The sequence below is a fragment of the Natrix helvetica genome (genome assembly GCF_964273705.1).
Source record: "Natrix helvetica genome assembly, chromosome: 2".
Lineage (NCBI taxonomy): Eukaryota > Metazoa > Chordata > Lepidosauria > Squamata > Natricidae > Natrix > Natrix helvetica.
Genome location: NC_138552.1, coordinates 124,575,063 through 124,597,000, shown reverse-complemented (window position 1 = coordinate 124,597,000; position 21,938 = coordinate 124,575,063). Strand labels below are relative to the sequence as shown.

At 39.3% G+C, this 21,938-nt stretch overlaps 2 protein-coding genes across 5 annotated transcripts in view; one reads left to right on the top strand and one right to left on the bottom strand.

Moving 5' to 3' along the window:
- Window positions 1-1,046: 1,046 nt before the first annotated feature.
- Window positions 1,047-21,179, bottom strand: CENPQ (centromere protein Q). Of its 2 annotated transcripts, none has more exons than XM_081944149.1 (8): window positions 21,059-21,179; window positions 15,273-15,330; window positions 13,643-13,754; window positions 12,972-13,040; window positions 8,000-8,129; window positions 4,473-4,592; window positions 3,503-3,580; window positions 1,047-3,381 (listed from the first exon to the last, which is right to left on the bottom strand). In XM_081944149.1, exons 2-8 carry the CDS (start codon window positions 15,304-15,306, stop codon window positions 3,238-3,240), a joined length of 687 nt encoding a protein of 228 aa, XP_081800275.1. In that variant the 5' UTR covers window positions 15,307-15,330; window positions 21,059-21,179; the 3' UTR covers window positions 1,047-3,237. The 2 variants fall into 2 exon arrangements, with proteins under 2 accessions (XP_081800275.1, XP_081800276.1); XM_081944150.1 differs by lacking the exon at window positions 21,059-21,179 and adding an exon at window positions 20,534-20,945.
- The window catches only part of MMUT (methylmalonyl-CoA mutase), a 32,576-nt gene continuing 31,797 nt past the window's right edge, over window positions 21,160-21,938 (top strand). For 2 of the 3 annotated variants that reach the window (XM_081944148.1, XM_081944146.1), the window contains exon 1: window positions 21,177-21,313. In XM_081944148.1, the coding sequence (XP_081800274.1) occupies window positions 21,303-21,313 (11 nt within the window). In that variant the 5' untranslated portion in view covers window positions 21,177-21,302. Of the gene's footprint in view, window positions 21,314-21,938 lie in introns of all 3 variants that reach the window. The other variant, XM_081944147.1, reaches the window with a different exon arrangement.

The window sequence follows — 21,938 nt, the reverse complement described above, 5'->3', positions numbered from 1 at the left end:
TAGACAATCATTTCAAAGACCATAATCCCAATTCTCAGATAGCTGGAGCTGTCCTCACATACCTGGAGTTGACTCTACAGCATTATTATACAGAGAGAGAACACAGCCAAAACATGAAGAGGGAACTGCACTTCAGATTATATATAAACCTTCTAGGATGGGTCACCAGGTGGGTGGAAACTAGCTCCACTTTTAGAGGAGGGATTTGAAATACTGACCGAATAAATCAGACAAGTTCTGCGTGTATTTGTTACACATATCCTGCTCTGCAATTATTCTTGCATTTATTGCAACAAAATATGTTTTGACATACTTTAAATAAGAACTCCTATTAATCAATACAAGTAAGTCATTCTTAGTTCTAAGTATTGTAGAATTCTCAAAATTGTGCAATTGTGAAAAGTAGGTAGATTCTCTGCCTTCAAAACATTCAGCTTCAGATATTTGATACCCATTTTCTTTTATATGTTTCTCAGGGAAAAATTCTCTGTATGCAACTCTATATCTTCACAATCTTATTTGCCTGACTGAATCTTTTGTGGATCATAGTTTACATCTGTATCATCTAAAAGTATAAGAGGAATGAGGATGTTTTTTGCAGTTAGTGGTACTTTGATAGGAGTGTTTAGGAGGACGTGTGAGACAGGAATGTCAATGAATGTAAATACATCAAGGGTAACAGAGACTTAAATTTATTTTATTCCTTAAGCCACCCCCACCCCCATACAAATTCATTGTGCTTCAGATTTCAGCAGAATGATCCTGAAGTGATGTATGGACCAAAGAAAAGAAACAAGGGTCACATATATTTCCCTTATAGAGTGGTTGAAAAGGGAAAAGAAACTTCAAAGAAAAACTTATAAAACACCTGTAAAAATGTATCCTACAGAAATACTGGTAATTGTTTCTAGAATCATTTATTCTGCAATGTAGGACGATTGTTGTGGTCAATCTAAAGTAATTTCATGTCTATAGAAAATTTTTATACTTAAAACTTTTATGTTTAAGCTAAATTGACATTTTAAAAAGCAGTACAACTTTTCCTATTAGGCAGTAAACACCTTTTTTATTAGTTTATGGCAATATTATTTAGTTTTTTGTAGACAGTTGCTACAGTCAAATTGTCCTTGACAATTTACATAAGTCTACATACTAGTGATTTAAATCTTTATCCCAGAAAGCTACAAAATCATTGCAGAGTACAAACATCACACATAGACTGAAAAATTAAAATAAAATATTCTATTATAGAAAATGTAGATTTACAATATTTCATTTATTTACACATTTTAGCTAAAATCTGTCTCTCAAGCATGCCTCCTTTACTTAAGCTTCTGGTGTCCCTTATAACCATACATAAAATTTTACCTCTGGGAATCAGACTACTGTAGGTTTTCCTCATAGAAACATGTAAATAAAGTATAAAGATATAGCAATAGCACTTAGACTTATATACGGCTTTGCAGTGCTTTACAGCCCTCTCTAAGCGGTTTACAGAGTCAGTGTATTGCCCCCAACAATTCGGTCCTCATTTTACCCACCTCGGAAGAATGGAAGGCTGAGACAACCTTGAGCCGGTGAGATTTGAATTGCCAAACTGCAGCTAGCAGTCAGCTGAAGTAGCCTGCAGTACTGCACTCTAAGCACTGCGCTACCTCGGCTCTTTACCTCACTGACAACACAGTATTCTTTAGGGCTGTATCAAAAAAGCATGTTTATTTTTAATATATACAACTCTCTCAAAAAAGGAAAAAGGATATCTAGGCCAAGGTGATAACTACAGAAATTTGTTTTATTTTCCAAAAGTGAATATCCCTTAAAAATTAACAGAGAGGAATACAACCCTGAGAAAGAGAATTATCCCCTAATCTTATTCTTAAATCCAAGGAGAATCAGGTATTAATTTCTTTCAATGGTAATCTGAGTGAAGAATGATACTCTATAATTAAAATAGTTCAAATTTAGGCTTCTTCTACTTTTAAGTATTAATTTCAATATCCATGAGAACCAATTATACTTCAAAGGACAGGCAACAGCCAATAGCAGGTCTATTGCTTGATTATATACAAGATTGATCTTTTTAAAAATAAAAATAAAATTAACATTTTCATTAGATGTAATTGGACATCTTAATGTTCAGTATTAACTGGGATACTTGAAACAACCAATGATATTGCCTGATATCTAAAGAGAGAACAAACACAATAAGCCCAGTCCATTTAAAAGATTTTCTCCCATCTGGAAGGAATAAAGACTTACCTTTGGTGGCCAAGTGAGCAACTCATTCAACAACAGTTTAAAAGAATGACATAATGATTAATCTTTCTTGAAACTAATACCACCTTTTCCCCCTAGACCTATTTCTAAAGACAAAAATGGAAGAAGCAACTGCTTTTTCCATTTAAGATCTAGAAATTGAAGTATTATAGGTTCCCAAAAAATAATAATGCTGGCTGAGCTTAGTGTTGTTTTGACACTCATTCTCTTTTTCTCAGATACAATTTCAAGTGAAGAAAGATACCTCAACCTGCTGTATAATACTCTGCAACTAAAGGTGAAAGAAAGAAACCATATTTAAGAATCCTGGAGCATTAGCCTCCTAAGTAAGCAGCTTACATTCTTTACCCACATCCACAAAAAATTGCAGATGACAAATATCCAGGAGGCAGGGGAAAAATAAACTGTTACTCTTTGATTTTTCAGAGCCAGAAACCTGTTGCTCATTAGCTCAGAGTTTAACTGAGCTGTAGGTCTCTAGTGAAAACTTGTTTATGCTTAAATCAGCTTGCCAACAAAGTAATTAAATGTTGTTATCTGCATTTGTACACGTTTCTCAAGCAGCAGGTCTGCTTGCATCTAAATTACACTAGCATATTCAAAAAGAAACTACAACCCAAAAACAGGAAAAAAATCAGTTTCATACTACATAGTAGTAAGTAGCCTTATGTGGAATACTACTCAAAAGGCTTTTAAAAATTTATTTTGTCATCTGATCAACTTGAAGACTTTTGCATCAAATCTTAATGGTAGTTAGTCAAAAGAATGGGACTAGCTTGTTACTGAAAAGCCTATCTCTTGATATCTTTACCCCAATAAAATCATAGATTACATTTTCTTAATTACATCCAAAATTTTCACAATGTCACTGGAGAATTGCAGAATGCAAATCATGTTAGGGAAACTATTTCTTTCAAATATTTCCTTCGAAGACGAAAGGAACTAAAGATACAGGCTACTTCATTGTTCTTCTGTACATCGATGGTCTGCCTTTTCATATAATTGTTCTAGAAATCCCATCATATTCTTCATCTCATCTGATTGCTGAATGATATTCATGTCATCAAGAAGAACGTGTGGGTTTCCAATCTTCAAAATCTCATTCTATAAAATAGAAAGTGTAACAGTACAAAATGAAATTAAAATGAATGGAATATTTTTTATTCAATCAATGGCATACGTTCAAGACAAGTGACTTGAAACTACTGCCATTATTTATACTCACCTGAAGAGTAGGTAGTTTGAAATATTCCACTGAAAGACCAGGAAGACCTAGGTCATGTTTAGCATCTCTATGAAATAACTGGAAAGAATGGAGAAAACAATTAATGTTGATATAGAACACCAAATGTTTATTTTAATTCTTTCCCCATAGATAGTCAATTGGCACTGGAAAAATTGTTAAATCAAGGTACCCACATGACCGGGCCCAATTTTATAATCATGTTAATGGCAATCATTAAGTGAATCACATTGTTACCTGAATACATTCTCCCAAATGGGTGCCAGAAACTAACAAAAAATACAGGTAGTCCTTAATTTACAACCACAATTGTGTCCAAAATTTCCATTGCTAATCAAGACAGCTGTTACGTGAATTTTGCTCCATTTTACGTTTCTTGCTATAGTTGTTAAATGAATCACTGAAGTTGTTAAGTTAGTAATATGGTTGTTAAGTGAATCTGGCTTCCCCATTGACTTTTGCTTGTCAGAAGGTAACAAAAGGTGATCACATGACCCCAAGATGCTGCAACCATCATAAATACAAGTGTCAAAATTTAGATTATGTGATCATGGGGATGCTGCAATGGCCGTAAATGTGAAAAACAATTCTAAGTTGTTCTTTTTGGTGCCATTGTAACTTCGAATGGTCACTAAATGTAAGTCAAGGACTACCTGTATTGCAAATTGTGGTCATGTGACTGTGGGATGCTGCAATCAGTTATAAATGTGAACTGGTTGCCAAGCAGCCAATACACAATGGCTAGAATAACTTGAAAAGCCATAAAGAACTATTCCAAGGCTGATGTAACATCAGTCACTAAACAACTGTTTGTAAATTGAAGACTAACTGTATCTGCTTCTGGAAAAAAGAGACTGTTATTTTCATTTCTCAAATTGCTTTGTCAAGAAAAAAGTAAGTCTTGTATAATTCTTACTGCCCAGAAATAAATCCAGTATTGGCTCCCAAATACCTCATCTGCTTCTGCTTCTAGTGTTGCCAGCTCATGGTTTAATGCTTTTATTTCCTTTTGAAGTATTTGCATTTTTTCATCCACTGTATGTAATGTTAAGACATCTTTGGTTATTTCTTCCTATGGTTAAAATGAAAGAGGATGACAACAAATGTATTTAAAGTAAGGATATACTGCATTTGTGTTAGAATTAAGACAAATTTTATATAAGTCATAAAGTTTATATAACATATTTGTTCTTTCTCTCATTACATGGAATGTATTGAAAAAAATTCCTGTTAAATAGATATTAGAAAATTAATATATAATTTGTAATTGTGTAACAAGTTATAATTTGTAAACTGGAATAAAAAAAGGCATTTAAGGATTCACATATGCAGCACCTTGGGTTTCAGAATTTAGTTTTCTATTCTACTGTGGGAAGGGGGAACTATGCAACACTTTTTATATAAACTTTATTAAAAGCTTCAAAAAATTGTTCTAGAAATGTAGGTATTGTCTTTCAAGGAAGTGAAATCAACCATGTTTCCAGTTGCTTGTCCATTAGTCCCAATACAGAAGCCTCTGGTTTTAATTACACTTTAGCCTTTAAAAACGTGTGCATTAATAATTGAGGAAGATGCTCCATCATGAGGGAAAGGGGTGGAGGAGAAGAACTAAAGTTTGAACAAAGTTAAATTTGAAGTAAAGGAAGGAGAAAGAGAGGAACAGGAAGAGGACAGGAGAAGAAAAGGAGGGGGATGGGGGAAAAGCAAAGCAATGGCGATGAGGCAATTAGCAGTAGCAGCCGCAATCAGTGAGCAGCCACATCTACTGCTGAGCTGGCAGGCATAACTATGAGTGTGACCAGTGGCAACAGTAGTCACAACTAGGCAACAAGATGCTTACTGAGCAGCATTGGTAGCAGATGCATCTGGTGAGTGCAACCCGCGAGCAAGAATGCAGGCACAACTGGCGAGTGCAACCAGTGGCAGCAGGAGATGCAAATGACACAATATGTTTTTCAAGGGCAGCAGCAACACGGCATTGGGTGCAACAAGAAACTTAGTGTAGAGGAGATGAAGAAAAAGGAGGAAAAGTTAACACTTATATAAGATAAAATTAAGTAAGTTAAAGAAACAGAAGAAAGAGGTGAAGAGAGAGAGGGAGAAGGCATGGTGTCAGAACAGAATGGTGTTGGAACGGAATGGCAGAAAGACTTACAGTGCAACAGCTGAGAATGGTGGAAAGACAGCATGGAACATGGCAGGTGAAATGGTGCAACCCTGAATATTTCAGCATTAACCACAAAAGATCAAACGAATAAAGAAATAAAACCCTGCATTTAAACCCAAAGAGGGCACAGAGAATTTAGAAGTAAATCACTGGCTGAATGGATAGTGCTGTCCAGATAACTTTGTATTCCTAGACCAATCTACATTACTTTAATGAAGGGCTTCTGGAAGGAAATGGGCTACACATCACAAGAACCAGGAAGAACATGTTTGAAAAACACCTGGCTGGGCTTATCCAAAGGGTTTAAAGCTAAAATTGGAAGAGGAGGGAGATCAAGCTTTAGAACCTAATCCCAAGCATAAACCTCAAGACATCCAATCGTGGTGAGAAGGGAAACTCAAATATGAAATAGGTGATGTAGGAAACAAATGCAGAGTCAGTCAAAAAGAACTCAGATGGCTATATACCAATGCTCAAAGTATGAGGAACCAAGGCAAACTTGACTTCCTAGTACACGAGGTCAGATATAACATTGTTGCCATTACTGAAACTTTGGTGAGATAAAACCCATGACTTGATGTACTGAAGGATTTAAATTGTTCAAAAGAAACAGCCTGACAAAAGAGGAGGTGAGTTTATATTGTATGTAACAGGTAACTACACTTCTACAGAAATGAAGGGGGAAAAACCCTTCTTGAATCCATTTGGGTTAATGTAAAAGAAAAAAGGAATGACGTTGCCATAGGTGTATACTACAGACCATCCAAACAAACAGGAAATAAATGAATGTATTGCTAATCAATTATCTAAAATGCACAGAAAAAAATATTACAATATATTTGTGGCTTTTTTACACATCCAATGGACATGATAAAAATATTCTTTCATGTCATTCACATTTCCAAAAAGATTTAAAGTACCATTAAACATTCTAGAGTATTTCTCTGATGACAAGTACCAATAATACATCATTTATAAACCTTCTCTTTAAGGTTAGAAGATAATGTAAATGCAGTCTTTTCAACTACATTTTTCCCATTGATTCATTTATATATTGTAATCAAAAAATTTTTAACCTGTTTTAACATACTGTACATTCTTCCACTTGTTCTTCTGTTTCACATTTCAACAGAAGTTCATACATTTTAGCAATAACACGTTCATTGTTAGTACATAGTTCTGATTCAAAATTAGTCTTACATCATTCAAGGTCATAAAATATTTTATGCATTTTAAACTTTTCTGATATAAAAAAACATTGATAAGTATACCCTTCTATCATCAAATCTTTTCTTAATTACATTTTACTGTTGCTTATAGTGGCCCACATGATTTAGTTAAATCTCCATTAATATCTACTTGTGCCTTCGGTGAAGTATAAATCAATTTCACACATTTTATAACATTTTGTCCAAAATTCATGAGTTCCAAATAGTTAAGAAAAGCCAAGTGCATATTGTCAAAAGCCCTTTCTCCATCGAAAAAGATCAATGTGGCTTGTTTTTCATTATGTTATTCCAAATATCAAACTTAGTTCTAACATCATCCTTCAAAGGTCTTTTATCAAAAACCATGAATAAATCTTGTAAAATTATTTTCAGTCTTTCAGCTAAAATTATTGTAAATAAATTGTAAACATATTTCAATAATATTGCTCTGTAATTTAATTAATAACTCTTTTGAAATTTTTTTAAAGCAAAATCTCTCTTGTTTTTGTTTGGCAGAGGAAATATCTCCATCTGTACATTAATTATTTCCCAAAATGATTAACAGGTAGGGAAGGTGAACCTTAATGTCCATGTTGGTGCCACTGAATTAAGAGCACAGATGGAATCCTAGAATTCTGGAAGCTCAACTCTCAAGCCAATTGAGAAAACTTTTCAATTTCTGCAGTTTATTCAGAAGGAACCATCAATCAAAATCCACCTCTCAGTGTTTCAAACCACAGTGGCTCTCTGCACCTTTGACGACCAACTGTTTTTTAAAGTTCATAACTCACCTTAAAGCAAAATAAAAAAAGATTAAAAGGAAAGAAAAGTAATGATGTGATATTCCTTTTTATAAGTATGAACGACATTTTGCAATGTATGAGAGATTAATAGATTTATTATGACATGTTACAGATGCTTGGAGTAGTAATAATAATATATGAATGGAAATAATAAAGTCATGCAAGATTGTTCATTGATTTTGTATAACACAGCTATGGGAAAATCTCATTTGTGGAACATTGTTTAGGATATCATATTAACTATTTACTCACACAATGTATTATATAAATTCTTAAAATCCATCTTCTCTTCCTTATTTACCTCCAGATGCTGCAATCCTTCTTCCATTAAAATACACTTTTTGTTTTCTTCTTTTAGAACCTTTTGTACATTGCTCAGACAATTCAGCTCATCCACAGGAACTTCCAAAGTTGCAATACATTTCAGAAGCCTTCAGTAAATTGTTAAACAACATTATCATTTTATGTTAATACTATCATGGTTATCTGTAATATATGAAATCATGCAATGAAAATATCAAACTAAATGAGATAACTTGATACTAGCGCTAAAATTACTGTGCTAAAAATGTTTCCCTGTTGAAGAACAATGAAGTTCTTAAATTTCTAATATATTTGCTTCCCCCCATCTCTGATCTTTGACATCAACAAAAGAAATGTAAAGCACTTGGCCCATATAGAAAACTGTCAAGTCCAAAACTGAGTATGATCAATTGCTTAAGTTACAACAGCCCCCCCCCCCCAACAAGAATTTGACACCCCCTCAGATATGAACACATTTTGGGTGCTCAGTAACTAGCCCCATTTGTGGCCTTAGTCATGTAACTGCAATTTACTTTTTTGGCCAAAAACAGTGTTTCCTTCCAGTTTCCAGCAAAAATCATCCATAGCAAACAATGAGTTTGCTTAACTGCCACGGTGTTCATCTAATAACTGCTGGAAAAACTGGGTCAGTCATATGATGATCTGATTTATGACCATCACAACTTATAACCATAATTACCATGCTGAATTATAGTTGTAAGTCAAGGGTTAACTATGTATCAACATATAACGTAGGCCTTTGCCTTAGTGATAAAGCTGTATTCTACTGGGTTAAAGCAATATAACCCTAAGTTACAGACCACAGTTATTTAGTAGACCATGCAAGGATTAGAATTTTCTTATAATTAAGAATGGTATTGTGCAATTCAATATATTATTATTTAATGAAAGAAATGGATTTTTTTAAAAAAAAAGTCAAGTCACATATATTGGCATCACAGAAGAATATCAAAGAGATGGTGGGGTAGATCCCTTAATACTTATTGTATTATGTAGAAATAGAAAAAGTTATTTATCCTGCTGAAGCAATTTGCAAACTTTGTAATTTGGCAAATTTAAATATCCACCATTCTCACAAAAAGAGTTTTGGGGCAGCTTATAATATTACAAATTCTTTCTAACATATGCTTAAAAGTTACTATCAGGTTTTCAAAGTAATTCAGATTGGAAACATGTCCAGATGAATTAATTTTTCTTTATTGTAAGGTTATTTTAAAAGAACCTTGTACGTTTCAAAGTATTTTTCTTCTTAACAGCTCAAGAAACTAGGAATGGTTCCTTTTGAAACGTTTACTATGACCATATTCCTTCTTTGGATTAAGCTGCCTCTTATTCAACTGTTCCCCTGGCTGTGGCTCTTCACCTTGTGAATCACCCAAGGTCATTCACATATACCATTAGTTACCTAGCCAGGTTTATAGATTGGTTATTGGTGCAGCTACTGTATCTTTCGGACTAAAAGACACACTGGAGTACAAGATGCACCACGATTTTAAAGAGGTATTTTTTTAAAAAAAAGGTTTTGCTCTTCCCGGCCCCCAGAAGCACTCTGCAGGCCTCCCAAACCCTCTGCACACACCGTTTTTTGTGAAAAAGGGTCATGCAGATAGTTTGAGAGGCCTGCAGTGCTCTTGGGGGCCAGGGAGGGCAAAAATGCAACACGTGGGGGTTTGGGAAGCTGAAACTGGGACTGTTTTTTGCAAAAATGGGGTGTGCAGAGGATGTGGGAGGCCTGTAGAGTGCTCCTGGGGGCTGGGGAGGGCAAAAAACAAACAGAAATTGGCCCGTTTTTCACAAAAACAGGGCGAGCAGAGGGTGTGGGAGGCCTTAGAGTGCTACTGGGGCTAGGGTGGGCAAAAACAGCCCTGTTTTTATTAAAGAACTGGCCCATTGTTCACTCTTTTTCGCCCTCCCCAGCCCCCCAGCCCCACTTTGCAGGCCTCCCAAGCCCTCTGTGCGTCCAATTTTGCGAAAAACAGGGTATGCAGGGCGCGGTTAAGAGGCCAAAAATGCTGTATTCAGTGTATAAGATGCACCCAGATTTTCACCCTCTTTTGGGGAGAAAAGGTTGCGTCTTCTACTCCAAAAAATACGGTAATTCTTATCTTATAACCATTTGTTTTGCATCTGTTTGAAGTTACAACATTGAAAAAAGTGACTTACGAAGCCTCACACTTACAACCTCACACTTAAAAAGTATCCCTAGTAACATGATCAAAATTCAGGCACTTGGCAACCAGCACATATTTACAATGGTTGCAGCATTCCAGATCACTTGCAACCTTCCCAGCTAGCTTCCAACAAACAAACTCAATAGGGCAGTGATGGCAAACCTGTGGCAGGCGTGCCACAGGTGGCATGCGGAGCCATTTGTCAGGGCATGCGAGGCGCCAGCCAGCTGACTTCACCCTTTTTAAAAGCCATTTTCGCCCTCCCCAGGCCTTCCTCGGAGGGTCGTTTTAAGTGTTCCGAAGGCTTCAAGGAAGCCTCCGGACCGTCCCTGAAGCCTTTAGAGCGCTCAAAACGACCCTCCGAGCAAACCAGAAGTGCTCGGAGGATCATTTTGAGTGCTCCGAAGGCTTCAGGGACTGACTGTCCGGAGGCTTTCCTGATGCCTCCGGAGGGCGTCCAGGGGAGGCTGTTTTCGCCCTCCCCAGGCTCCTATAAAGCCTCTGGAGCCTGTGGAGGGTGAAAAAAGCATGCAAAAATGGGGGGGGTCGTGCCTGTAGTGCGTGCATGCACACTGGGGGTCGTGCATTGCATTATGGGTGCAGCACGCCTGCACACGACCCCCCTGCGCTCCCCCCACTTATGGCACGCGAGCCAAAAAAGGTTCACCATCGCTGCAATAGGGGAAGCTGGATTTGTTTAATGACCATGATTCATTTAGAAACTGCAGTGATTTGGTTAATTGTGGCAAACATTTTTTGTAAAATCTGGCATGACTCACTAAGCAACCACCTTGCTTAGCAATAGAAATTCTGGTCATAAGTTGAGACTAACTGTATACCTTATTTTCCTTCACCTGCTTAAGAGAGTGGAAGTTCTGAAGAGAATAGCTGCATACCAGAATGTTCAACATTTCAACATATGCACTAACATACCAATTCAAATAAATATGTTACTTCTCTTTAGCTTTTCATCTTTTAATAAGTTGAATGTGTTTTATTAAGTTCTAACTGGCCAATAATTCTGATTCTAGATGTTATAGGCAGAAATATTAAATTCAGAAACCAATGACATTCTAATGGTTTTACCTACAAACATGAAAAAACATTAAGAAATAATTTATAAAAAACCTAATACCATTAGGTACTGTCAATGACAAGCTAAACTTGACCCAACATGTGGCATAGTTGCTCCAAAAATAACTAATACAGTTGCAGGGTACATTAAAAGAAACACTGTGTAAATAACATGTGAAGTCCCCTGTTTTATGTGCAGGCTTTCTTGAGCATATTTAGAATTCAGAAGAATTTCAGAAGCACCATTTCAATTTGATTGCTATTACTTGGCTATTAATGATGTAAGAAAAGAAACCCCTATTTGTACTATTACGATGTATATAGGTAGTCCTCACTTACTGACCACTTGTACAGTGACTGTTTAAAATTGTGATGGCCCTGAACGTAGAACTTACTAGTTATACTTATAGCTAATCTGCAATGTTCCAGATGTCATAGCCCCCATCTGGTGATTGAGATTCAGGCACTTGGCACCCAACTTACATTTATGATGTGCAACCCATACCCCATGGTCACATTATAGAGCTTTACAACCCTTCCTGCTGGCTTCTCACAAGTAATGTCAATGAGGAAAATAGCGGGGTCATAAATTGCTCCATCTACTCTCCAACCTTTCTGCACTGCCACAACTTGCTCCCAAAACTTACATGTTGCATCTAGCCTTCCAAGCCCTCCCCCGTTCATGCATGTTCTTATGTGGCCTCCCAGGGCCTATCCCATGTTCCTTAGCTGGGACTCCCTGCTTTTCCTAATGCATTCGTTAATCTAATGCACAAGTTGTTAAGTGCACATGAGGTATCTCAGGGTGGGAAAGACCATGGGGGGACCTAGTGCTGGAACAGGCTACCTGCTTCCAACTACCCAAAGCCTCCCCCCATTCACTGAGATATCTCATGATCCCTTGGGGTCCCCACAGTTGCTTCGTCCTCTCTGCATCCTGCCCCGCTGCGTCTGCACAGGTGAAATATAAGGAAAAAGCTTTACCAGCATCTGAGTAAGAGACGGAGATTGCAGTTCAAGCTCTGCATTGATTAGTTGCCGCTGCCTTCATGCAACAATCCCTGAAGCTGCTGATTCAAACTAGCCACCCAATCACAAGGCTGCTGCGGTACTGCCCAGGCTGGGACCAAACAAGGCTTGCAGGGATGCTAGGTTTGTGGCAGAAAACCCAAGTTTTTTTAGTCAGAAGCTGATAATGCTGTTTTCCTTAGATCTCACGTTCTTACAGCTTCACCAGTGTCTGAGTAAAAGGTCGTCATTTTTCTGCCACATGAGTTAGCCTGCTCTAGAGCTCTTTGAAAGGTAAGCAAGCGATTAGAAACAGGTGAGGAGGAGCAAGTGGAATCGGGGGAGGGGGGCTAGCAAAGCAGGTCCAGTGGGGGTGGGATGGGGGGCGTAGGCAGGGTGCATGTTACAGGGTCAATGCGGTCAGTCCTAAGGAAGAACGGCTGCTGTGGTGCTGCAACATACATAACTTCAGAACTGGGTCATAAGTACTTTTTTGGGGGGGTGTCGTAATTTCAAATCATCACTAAATGAACTGTTGTAACTCAAGGAATACCTGTATTACACTAACTGCAGACAACTTATTTTAAATCTTTTTTGAGGATAAAACTTATTGAATTCAAAGCATTTATATTATCCTAACAATGGATGAACATTTGCAGGAGTTTTGGGCTATTATTGTCTAGGTGTTTTCTTTACCTTTCCTTGAGTATATTCAAGTGTTTTTCAGTTTCATTGTAATCTTGTGTAATTTCATAGAGAATAGCTCTGTAAAGACAGATAATATATTAACATTTTTCACCCATATGCACATTATGTGTTGCTTTTATGTCTTTGCCTGGAAAAACTGTTAATAGCAGACACAAAATCATTTGTACACCAAGATATTTTCAGTGTAAACAGGATTGAATTGTGTCTTGCTTTCTGCTTTTGAACATTTCCTGTGTAATTGTTAGCATTTATATGTGTTGATGTTATGTAACACCAGGTGTATTTGTTTACATGTAATTAGAAATGAAACCAAAACCATTGTGCAAAAATTCAGCTAGCAATCAATACCAATTCCTTTTTATTCCAGATGTGTGTTTACATGCACTCTGTGCAACTGAAACTACTGTGCAAGTGAAGACATTGTTTGTTTTTGCCAAAAATCCAGCAAATACCAGAACTGCATTTCAGAGGTGTCCATTTAGGTGAAATCAGTGCAATCAAAATTATTGTGCAATTAAAGCAATCATTCAGAATCGCAAAAATCCAGCTAATAATCAAATCAATCTTTTTTTAACTTCCTAAATTCTTTTACTTAGAAGATATTATTAATGACAACTGGATTTATTAATCCTAAAAGGGAGGAGATAATGAGTACTTACATTATTGTCCAATGGATCTTGGATTCTAAACTCTTTTTAATGTTCTTTGGAAGTCGTTGGCATTTCACTTTTTGTTTTGAAGATACTATCTTGAATTTTCTTTGCGGAGATTCTGTTTTAATTGCAAAAAGTAAGAATGCTGGAAGACTTTCACCTAAATCTGGTTAGACTGCTATGCTCTGTAACACATACTTAGTGTTATACAATTCAAGTGAAATGTTGGCAGTATTTTCTCAGTAAAAGATTTCCTTTATAAACAATAGAGAAATTACAACAATAAATTTAAACCAATGTGGCTAAATTCTGAACTGGTTCTCAAAATATTAGGGTTTGTTTAGATTTTTATATCAGCATTTTTGCAGTACAATCCTAAGGAAACAACCAATAAAAATTATAGAACAGTGATAGCTAACCTTTTCCGAAGCAAGTGCCCAAAGCATGTGTCCAAACCCTCAAAATGCAATGCACACACGGCTCTCATGCACGTGCCCTGCTCCCCGTGCATGCGTAGCAGAGACACCCCCCCCCACGCACTCCGTGGATGCACAGCAGAGACCCAACTAACAGTTGGCTGGGGGGTGGGGCATCCATGCATGTGCGGTGGAGTTGAATGACAGCTCACGTGTCTACTTGTCAGCTGCAGTTACATGATGTCTGTACCAGAAAATCATGATACATTCTTGTAGAAATCTTATTTTATAACAGATATTACAAAATAAATAAATATAAATTTTATTTCAATGTTGAGTGAGACCATGCAATTCAATAACTATTTGTCATTTAAAACTTGATAAATGAAGGGAGTGCTGGACAGCAGCACTGAAATAATTATTTTCTACATGGAGAATTACTGTTATAAAGGTTTTTGCTCTAATAATAGTTTTATAACTATAGTTATATTTCTGACAGGGCGACAAAAGAAAAAGCTTCAAAAATGTATGCACGATTAGTGAAAAAATTTCATAAAGCTTTTGTGGATTACCAAGGAAAGGGAGCACACTAGCTAATGTGTTTGATAGGGAAGTGATTTTTTTAAGTCTCCCAAGAATAAAAACAACACAAGACTCTTTGGTTTTGTTAGTTTAACTTGTTCTGTCAAATATTTTTTTACAAAATTAACATTATCTTCTATCATTTGCTTTGAATTTTGAGACATACTTTAAATTTCTTTTGCTATGTATGATTACTTATTTTTAATTCATATAGTTAGTTATTTGATGCAAAGGACCCAGAGATTTTAAAATAACAATGTATTTGAATGAGAATTTTCTTCTTATTGTCCAACTTACATATACAGTGCATTCAAAAAGTATTCAGACCCTTCACTATTGTCAATTTTGCTATGCTGCAGCCTGATTCTACAATTGTTGAAATTCATTTTTTTCCTCATTAGTCTACACTCAGTACCCCATAATGACAGAGTGAAAACAGAATTTTAGAAATGTCTGTAAATCAACATGGCAAATATTTTCTTTTGTCGATCATTGCCCCAGTTTTGTCCCAAATTCTGTGGGACAAGGTAAAGACAGTCAAGAGGCAAGAATAAATTGAAACAACCGCATTATAAATACTAATATGCCTTAGCTATTCATTTTCAGGGTTTTTAGAGATAAGAAATGTAAAATAATACCTTCAAGAAACGTTGTTTCCTCTTCCACTTCCATCTTCCAAGCTAGCAGTATTTCTTGCTATTGAAAAACATGACATATTTTAAAAACAGGCAACAGTTTTTTTAAAAAAATGTATGCTCTATACAACTTGGCTTATCAACCTGCATGATACCTTATGCTAATCTTTTTATGTATTTTAATATGCCCACTCAATCTTGTTCTTTATCAATCCTGTGTATACTCATTGGAATCAAGTCCTACCAAATAGCAGGGCTTTCTTCTGCCTGAAGCTTTCTTCTGCCATTCTTTATAAATTTCCTTTATAAATAGGTAGCATGTTCTGTTGCATTTATGAGATGTTTGAATTTTATGTTGTTGAAAGAAATGTCCTTCTAGGTTCGACTCCAAGTGGAGAAAAAGACACTGGAGACATGGAGGCTGTCTGGAAAGATGGTTTAATGGTGGACAGGACCACATGGCTTGAGTCCTGAACAGAAAAGTTGATCACATGCTTCAATACATATAGCAACATGTCTTGCTACATTTTTGTTTATATAGACCAGTAATCAAAACTGAAATCCCTATATAAGGTTCATATTCATGCAATGCCTTCACCTTTTGTTTTACTACATTATGTCCAATAAAGATTTCAATAGCTCAGTCAACTATATAAAAATAGATACTTACAAAAATAGGTACTTCATCTTACAACTGGCTGCTTAGCCTCTGCAATGTTTGCTTTACAATATAATTAAATAAATAAAAGGTCGGGACAGAAAATATGTGTCCACACCAAATATATATATAGCTATAGCACCATTCTTTTCACCAACACTTCAAAAGTACTGAGCCCTTTGTATAATAACTAATCAGCTTGTTCATTGTAGAGCTTCTATACCTCCTAGTGGCCAATCTACTTCAATAATACATACGGTAATTATAAACAATGCCTAGTGCTTTTCCAATGGTCTTATTTATGCAAAAAAGGAAAAAAAGAAAAGAAATTCAACACTTTGCATATATTTGTTGTATCTTGAAAATATACTTGTATATTTCCAACACGTTATGCTCAGAAAATGGTATTATTGAAAAAGCTGAATTTTAACAACAATTTTACACCTGCTCATTTGATCTTGCTGAAATCAATGGCAATTTCTTCTGAGTAAACACATATAGGACTGGGTATTAGAATGAAATTCTAGTCCTTTAGATAAAAATCAACATCATAAAGTCATGCAGCTATATCAGCAAAAAAGAATAGGCAGGTATTATTAAGTCATATATAAAAAGGTGACATAAAAAAGTGAAATAGTTGTTAAGTGAATTTTGCCTCATTTTACGACCTTCCTTGCCACAGTTGTTAAGTGAATCACTGCAGTTTAGTAACAGGTTTGCTAAGTGAATCTGGTTTCCCCATTGACTCTGCTTGTCAGAAGGTCGCAGAAGTCTACTTATAACAATTTCCAGTAGAATCTCTGCTGCCAAGTGCCCCTAATTGAAGCAAGAATTATCCTAGGTTGCACGTTGTGCATTTCATTTCCCTGTCTTGGCTACTTCCAATGATATTAATGGGGAGTGGTGAGTAGGATCCTCAGTGCCATTTAGGGGATTCAGAAACATAGCCCACTCTACAAAGCAAAGACACTGGAGCCTTGTGCAGCCTTGTAAACAATAGGTTATCTTTGGCAAATTCTGAAAGGGCTTGCCAATTGCCCCCCACCCCACCCCAAATGGAGCTGCTGGAGGTGGCTAATAGCAAAAGCATTTAGATTTATGTATCGCTTCATAGTGCTTTACAGCCCTCTCTAAGTGGTTTACAGACATTTTCTGCATTGAGCAAAACCATTACAGCTGATTTCTATTTTTTCTAAACATCTATTCAATAGTTGGGAATTTTTTAATACCAGATTGTGCAAGATTGATGATCAAAGGTAATATCATCTGCAGTTTATATGCTCAGGATGCAGGCAATACTTTTGTATTAGCTTTTAACTAGGAAACTAGATGCAATGCGAGGTCCGTTGTCAATAAGGCCCCCCTCATTCATGATCTAATTTTGGAGGGGGAGCCGGACCTCGCGGGAATAACGGAAACCTGGTTGGGCCACGAGGGAGGTTTACCCCTCGTGGAAATGTGCCCACCAGGTTACCAAGCATTTCACCAGCCCCGGGCCCGGGGAAGGGGCAGTGGGGTAGCAGTGATTATCCGGGAGGACTTAGAGCCGAGGGAGTCCACTGTGCCACAGACGTCCGGATGTTGTGAAATGGGGCCCTGGGAGGCAGTTGGGCCTGCTGATAGTATACCTGGCTCCCCGCCATATATCAGCGACCCTGCCTGAGCTCCTCGAGCTGATCGCATCGGTGGCGGTTGAGACCCCCAAACTTTTAGTGATGGGGGATTTTAACCTGCCATCGGTGGGAGAAGCATCAGAGGGGGTTCGGGAGTTCATGGCTTCCATGATAGCCATGGACCTGACTCAGGTGATTCAGGGCCCGACACACGAGGGAGGTCACACCTTGGACCTTGTTTTTGTCTCTGGCCAGTGGTTGAGTGATCTGGGAGGAGTGAACTTAACCATCACTCCCCTGTCATGGTCAGACCACTCACTCCTCCGACTTGACTTCCCTGGTGCTACCCCCCGCTGCGGGGAGGTGGAACCGGAAAGCACTAGATGGTTCCACCCCAGGCGCCTGATGGAACCAGATAGGTTCCAAACGGAGCTTGGGCCACCTCCTGCAGCCCTGACCCGCCCTCGGGTAGAGGACCTGGTGGCCGCGTGGAACAATTCGACTACCGGGGCCTTGAACCAGGTGGCGCCTTTGCGGCCTCTCCGGCGGCAACGATCCACCCTGGCTCCTTGGTTCACCGAGGAGCTAAGGGTGATGAAGCGCCGCAAGAGATGCCTAGAGAGTCGTTGGAGATCCTCCCGATCCGAATTTGACCGAGCACAAGTACGAGCCCATTTAAGGACGTAACTAGTGGCATTGAGAACGGCCAAACGCCAATATTGCGCCACTCTCATTGCATCCGCAGAGAACCGCCCTGTTTTGGGTGTCCCGCTCCCTCTTGTTTCAGAGGCCGCGGGAGGCCCCTTTACAGGGTAGGGCAGAGGAATTTGGGAAATATCTGCAGGATAAAGTCGCTCAAATCCGGAAGGATTGGGTCCCCTTCAGTGGCCCAGTCAAGACGTCCGTGGCGAGTCTTGAGAAACCTTTCTGGGAGGAGTTTGACTTGGTTGTCATCGAGGATTTGGACAGATTGCGTGGACGACTGCGACCCACCACATGTTTACTGGACCCGTGTCCCTCCTGGCTTGTACTGGCATCCTGGGAGGTTACACGCGACTGGCTCCTGGGCCTAGTGAACGCTTCGTTGGGTGAGGGGTCTCTTCCGGCCGCCTTGAAAGAGGCGGTGGTGAGACCCTTGCTCAAGAAGCCTTCCCTGGACCCTACGGAGCTGGCCAATTATCGTCCTGTCTCCAACCTTCCCTTTCTGGCGAAGGTTGTAGAGAGTGTGGTGGCTTCTCAGTTCCCACGACATCTGGAGGAGAATGATTATCTAGACCCGCGCCAGTCCGGCTTTCGCCCCGGGCACAGCACAGAGACGGCCTTGGTCGCGTTGGTAGATGACCTCTGGAGGGCCAGAGATAGGGGTTGTTCCTCTATCCTGGTCCTATTAGACCTCTCAGCGGCTTTTGATACCATCGACCATGGTATCCTGTTGCACCGACTGGAGGGGTTGGGAGTCCGGGGCACCGTTTTGCGGTGGTTCGGCTCCTACCTTTCTGGCCGGACGCAACGTGTGTTGGCAGGGGAGCAGAGGTCGACCCTAAGCCCCCTTACTTGTGGGGTGCCACAGGGGTCGGTCCTCTCGCCACTCCTGTTCAACACATACATGAAGCCGCTGGGCGAGATCATCCGTGGTTTCGGGGTGGGATATCATCTGTACGCTGATGATACTCAGCTGTACATTTCCACCCCGAACCACCCCAACGAGGCCATCGAAATGATGTCCCGGTGTGTGGAAGCCGTACGGGTCTGGATGGATGACAACCGACTCAAGCTCAACCCTTCCAAGACGGAGTGGCTGTGGGCTCCGGCCCCCCGGTTCAACCAGTTAATTCCATCTCTGGCCATTGGGGGCATTCAACTCGCCCCCGTGGAGCGGGCGCGCAATTTGGGCGTCCTCCTGGATGCCAGGCTGTCCATGGATGACCATGTGACAGCCGTGGCCAGGGGGGCGTTCCACCAGGTTCGCCTGGTGCGCCAATTGCGCGCCCTATTGGACCGGGACGCCCTACGCACAGTCACCCATGCGCTGGTGACGTCTCGCCTGGACTACTGCAACGCTCTCTACATGGGGCTTCCCTTGAAATGCACTCGGAGACTGCAGTTGGTCCAGAATGCGGCCGCGCGGGTGATTATGGGGAGTACTAGGTACTCCCATGTGACACCTCTCCTGCGCGAGCTGCACTGGCTTCCTGTGGTCTATCGGGTGCGTTTCAAGGTCTTGATTACGATCTTTAAAGCGCTCCATGGCTCAGGACCTAGTTACCTGCGGGATCGTATTCTGCCCCATACATCCCTACGACCCATCCGCTTGCACAGAGAGGGACTTCTCCAGGTGCCGTCCACCAGACAGTGCCGAGGGGCGGCGCCTAGGAGCAGAGCCTTCTCTGTGGCGGGCCCAGCCCTGTGGAATGACCTCCCTCCGGATATTAGGACCACCACTGACCTCCGCTCCTTCCGTATAAAGCTCAAGACCCACCTATTCCAAATAGCTGGCCTGGCTCAACCATAACTTCTTAACGCTCCTGACGGGTTTTTAATTGGGTAATTTTATTTAATGGGATTTTAAATTGTGTTTTTAATTGTCTTCACTTATTAGTCTACCTCCTCCATGCACATGTATATGTCTTTGTTTCTTATGTATGTATGTTGTCTTTATATGTATTTTATTTGCTTTGATTGTACGCCGCCCTGAGTCCTTCAGGAGAGGGTTGCGGCTAATCAAATAAATTATTATTATTATTATTATTATTATTATTATTATTATTATTATTATTATTATTATTATTATTATTATTATTACATATTAACTTGCACAACTAATCAAATCTCTTCCAGCCTTCAAAATCACATTTTTATGTGAGAACAGCTTCAGTGAGAAGAGCCAGAAAAAAGCACTTAGATTTATATACTGCTTCACAGCGCTTTGCAGCCTTGCCTAAGCGGTTTAGAGTCAGCATATTGCTCCCAACAACCTGAGTCATTTTACCCACATCGGAAGGATGGAAGGCTGAATCAACCTTGAGCCTGGTGAGATTCGGCAGCTGGCAGTCTTTTCTCGCTATCTTTGTCAATTTTAAAGTTAATTTTAATGTCAATATTTGTTATTGTAATATTTTAATGCTTTATTCTGTTGCTTTTACTTATTGTAAGTCGCCTAGAGTTGACTCTTAGCGAGGTTGGCGTCTTATATATTTTCATAACAAATAAAAATTTTAAAAAACCCTATGCTTTATTCAGCCAAACATGGCAAAGTACACCGCTACTTAAACCTGTCCTTTGAATACGGCTTCTACGGCTGAAAACGCCACTAGACTATAAGGCTATTCTACCTAATGCCAGCATCGTTATTTCAATGCCCCAATAAACCCATTCGCTTTTCAAACGCCGCACACTGCAATTTATCCTACAAAAGTAATCCGCGGCGGCTGAAAGCCTGCGCTCTTCTTCTTCCTGAACTCCCTAATGAAATGCCAGTTTTGCCACAATGCAGGCTACCCACCCATTCCAGAACTCACCGTTTTTATTTCTACGGTTACTCCCCCTCCAGATCGGCCGTTCGTGCGAATTCAAAAAATGCGGGCGCTCATGGTTTCACTGCAAATGTTAGTGCGCATGCGTTAAGGAAGGGCAATTGCGCTTGCGTGTCTGAGTGGGCTTTCAACCCAACAGCGCCTGCGCAAAGAAGTCGATCTTCCTCGCCAGTGAAAAGTGGTGGCGTCGGTTAATAGGTATTGTTTGGACAGCCGCAAGTGCTGGTTGATGTGGCTGAGGTGCGTTAGCCATTGTTTTTTTTTTTAACCTAACACACGGAATCGCAAACCAGTTAGGCCAATTTAAGTTTTGCGGGCTGCATGAACCCAGATTGTACGGCGATTCCTTTATTGTGTCACGGTACCCAAGAAAATTAGGCTAATTCTAGAAATTATAGATACGTTTCTATGGGTCAGTATGCCGTGTAAACACAGCTTGTGATTTGGTGTTAGTTTACTTTGATATATTCTCCTACCTCGGAGCTATCACCACTCTTAATCCGTCTTCCTCTTTTGCAAGGAAGTGTCTTTGGGCATATATACAATGTTTTGGAAATAATAGTTAGACAATCAAAACAATGCAGACCTATACATTTTTACTGTCGGTCACTGGGAGATATGATGAATGCCAGCCCTTAAGCGCCAAATCTCTTCATTTGCCTTGTAAAATGTGAGGTAACAGTTTACACTCAAGATTCACACATTTTACTTTTTTATGTTTGATCAAAAGTTTGGTGCCTTATTAAAAAGGCATCATGAGTTTATATAGATGTTTTATTACTAACTTAGTATATATTGCTCTCACCCAGTGACCCTAACAGCTATTCTTCCCTATGGCATTTTTACTGAGGTCACCTGTTATGGT

Excerpts from the sequence above, each read along its gene's own strand:
- CENPQ (XM_081944149.1), bottom strand. The coding sequence starts at position 15,306 with ATGGAAGTGGAAGAGGAAACAACGTTTCTTGAAG. Across the intron at positions 13,041-13,642 it reads AAGATCCATTGGACAATAAT|AGCTATTCTCTATGAAATTA; the intron begins GTAAGTACTCAT and ends CTGTCTTTACAG. Across the intron at positions 3,382-3,502 it reads TCAAACTACCTACTCTTCAG|AATGAGATTTTGAAGATTGG; the intron begins GTGAGTATAAAT and ends TCTATTTTATAG.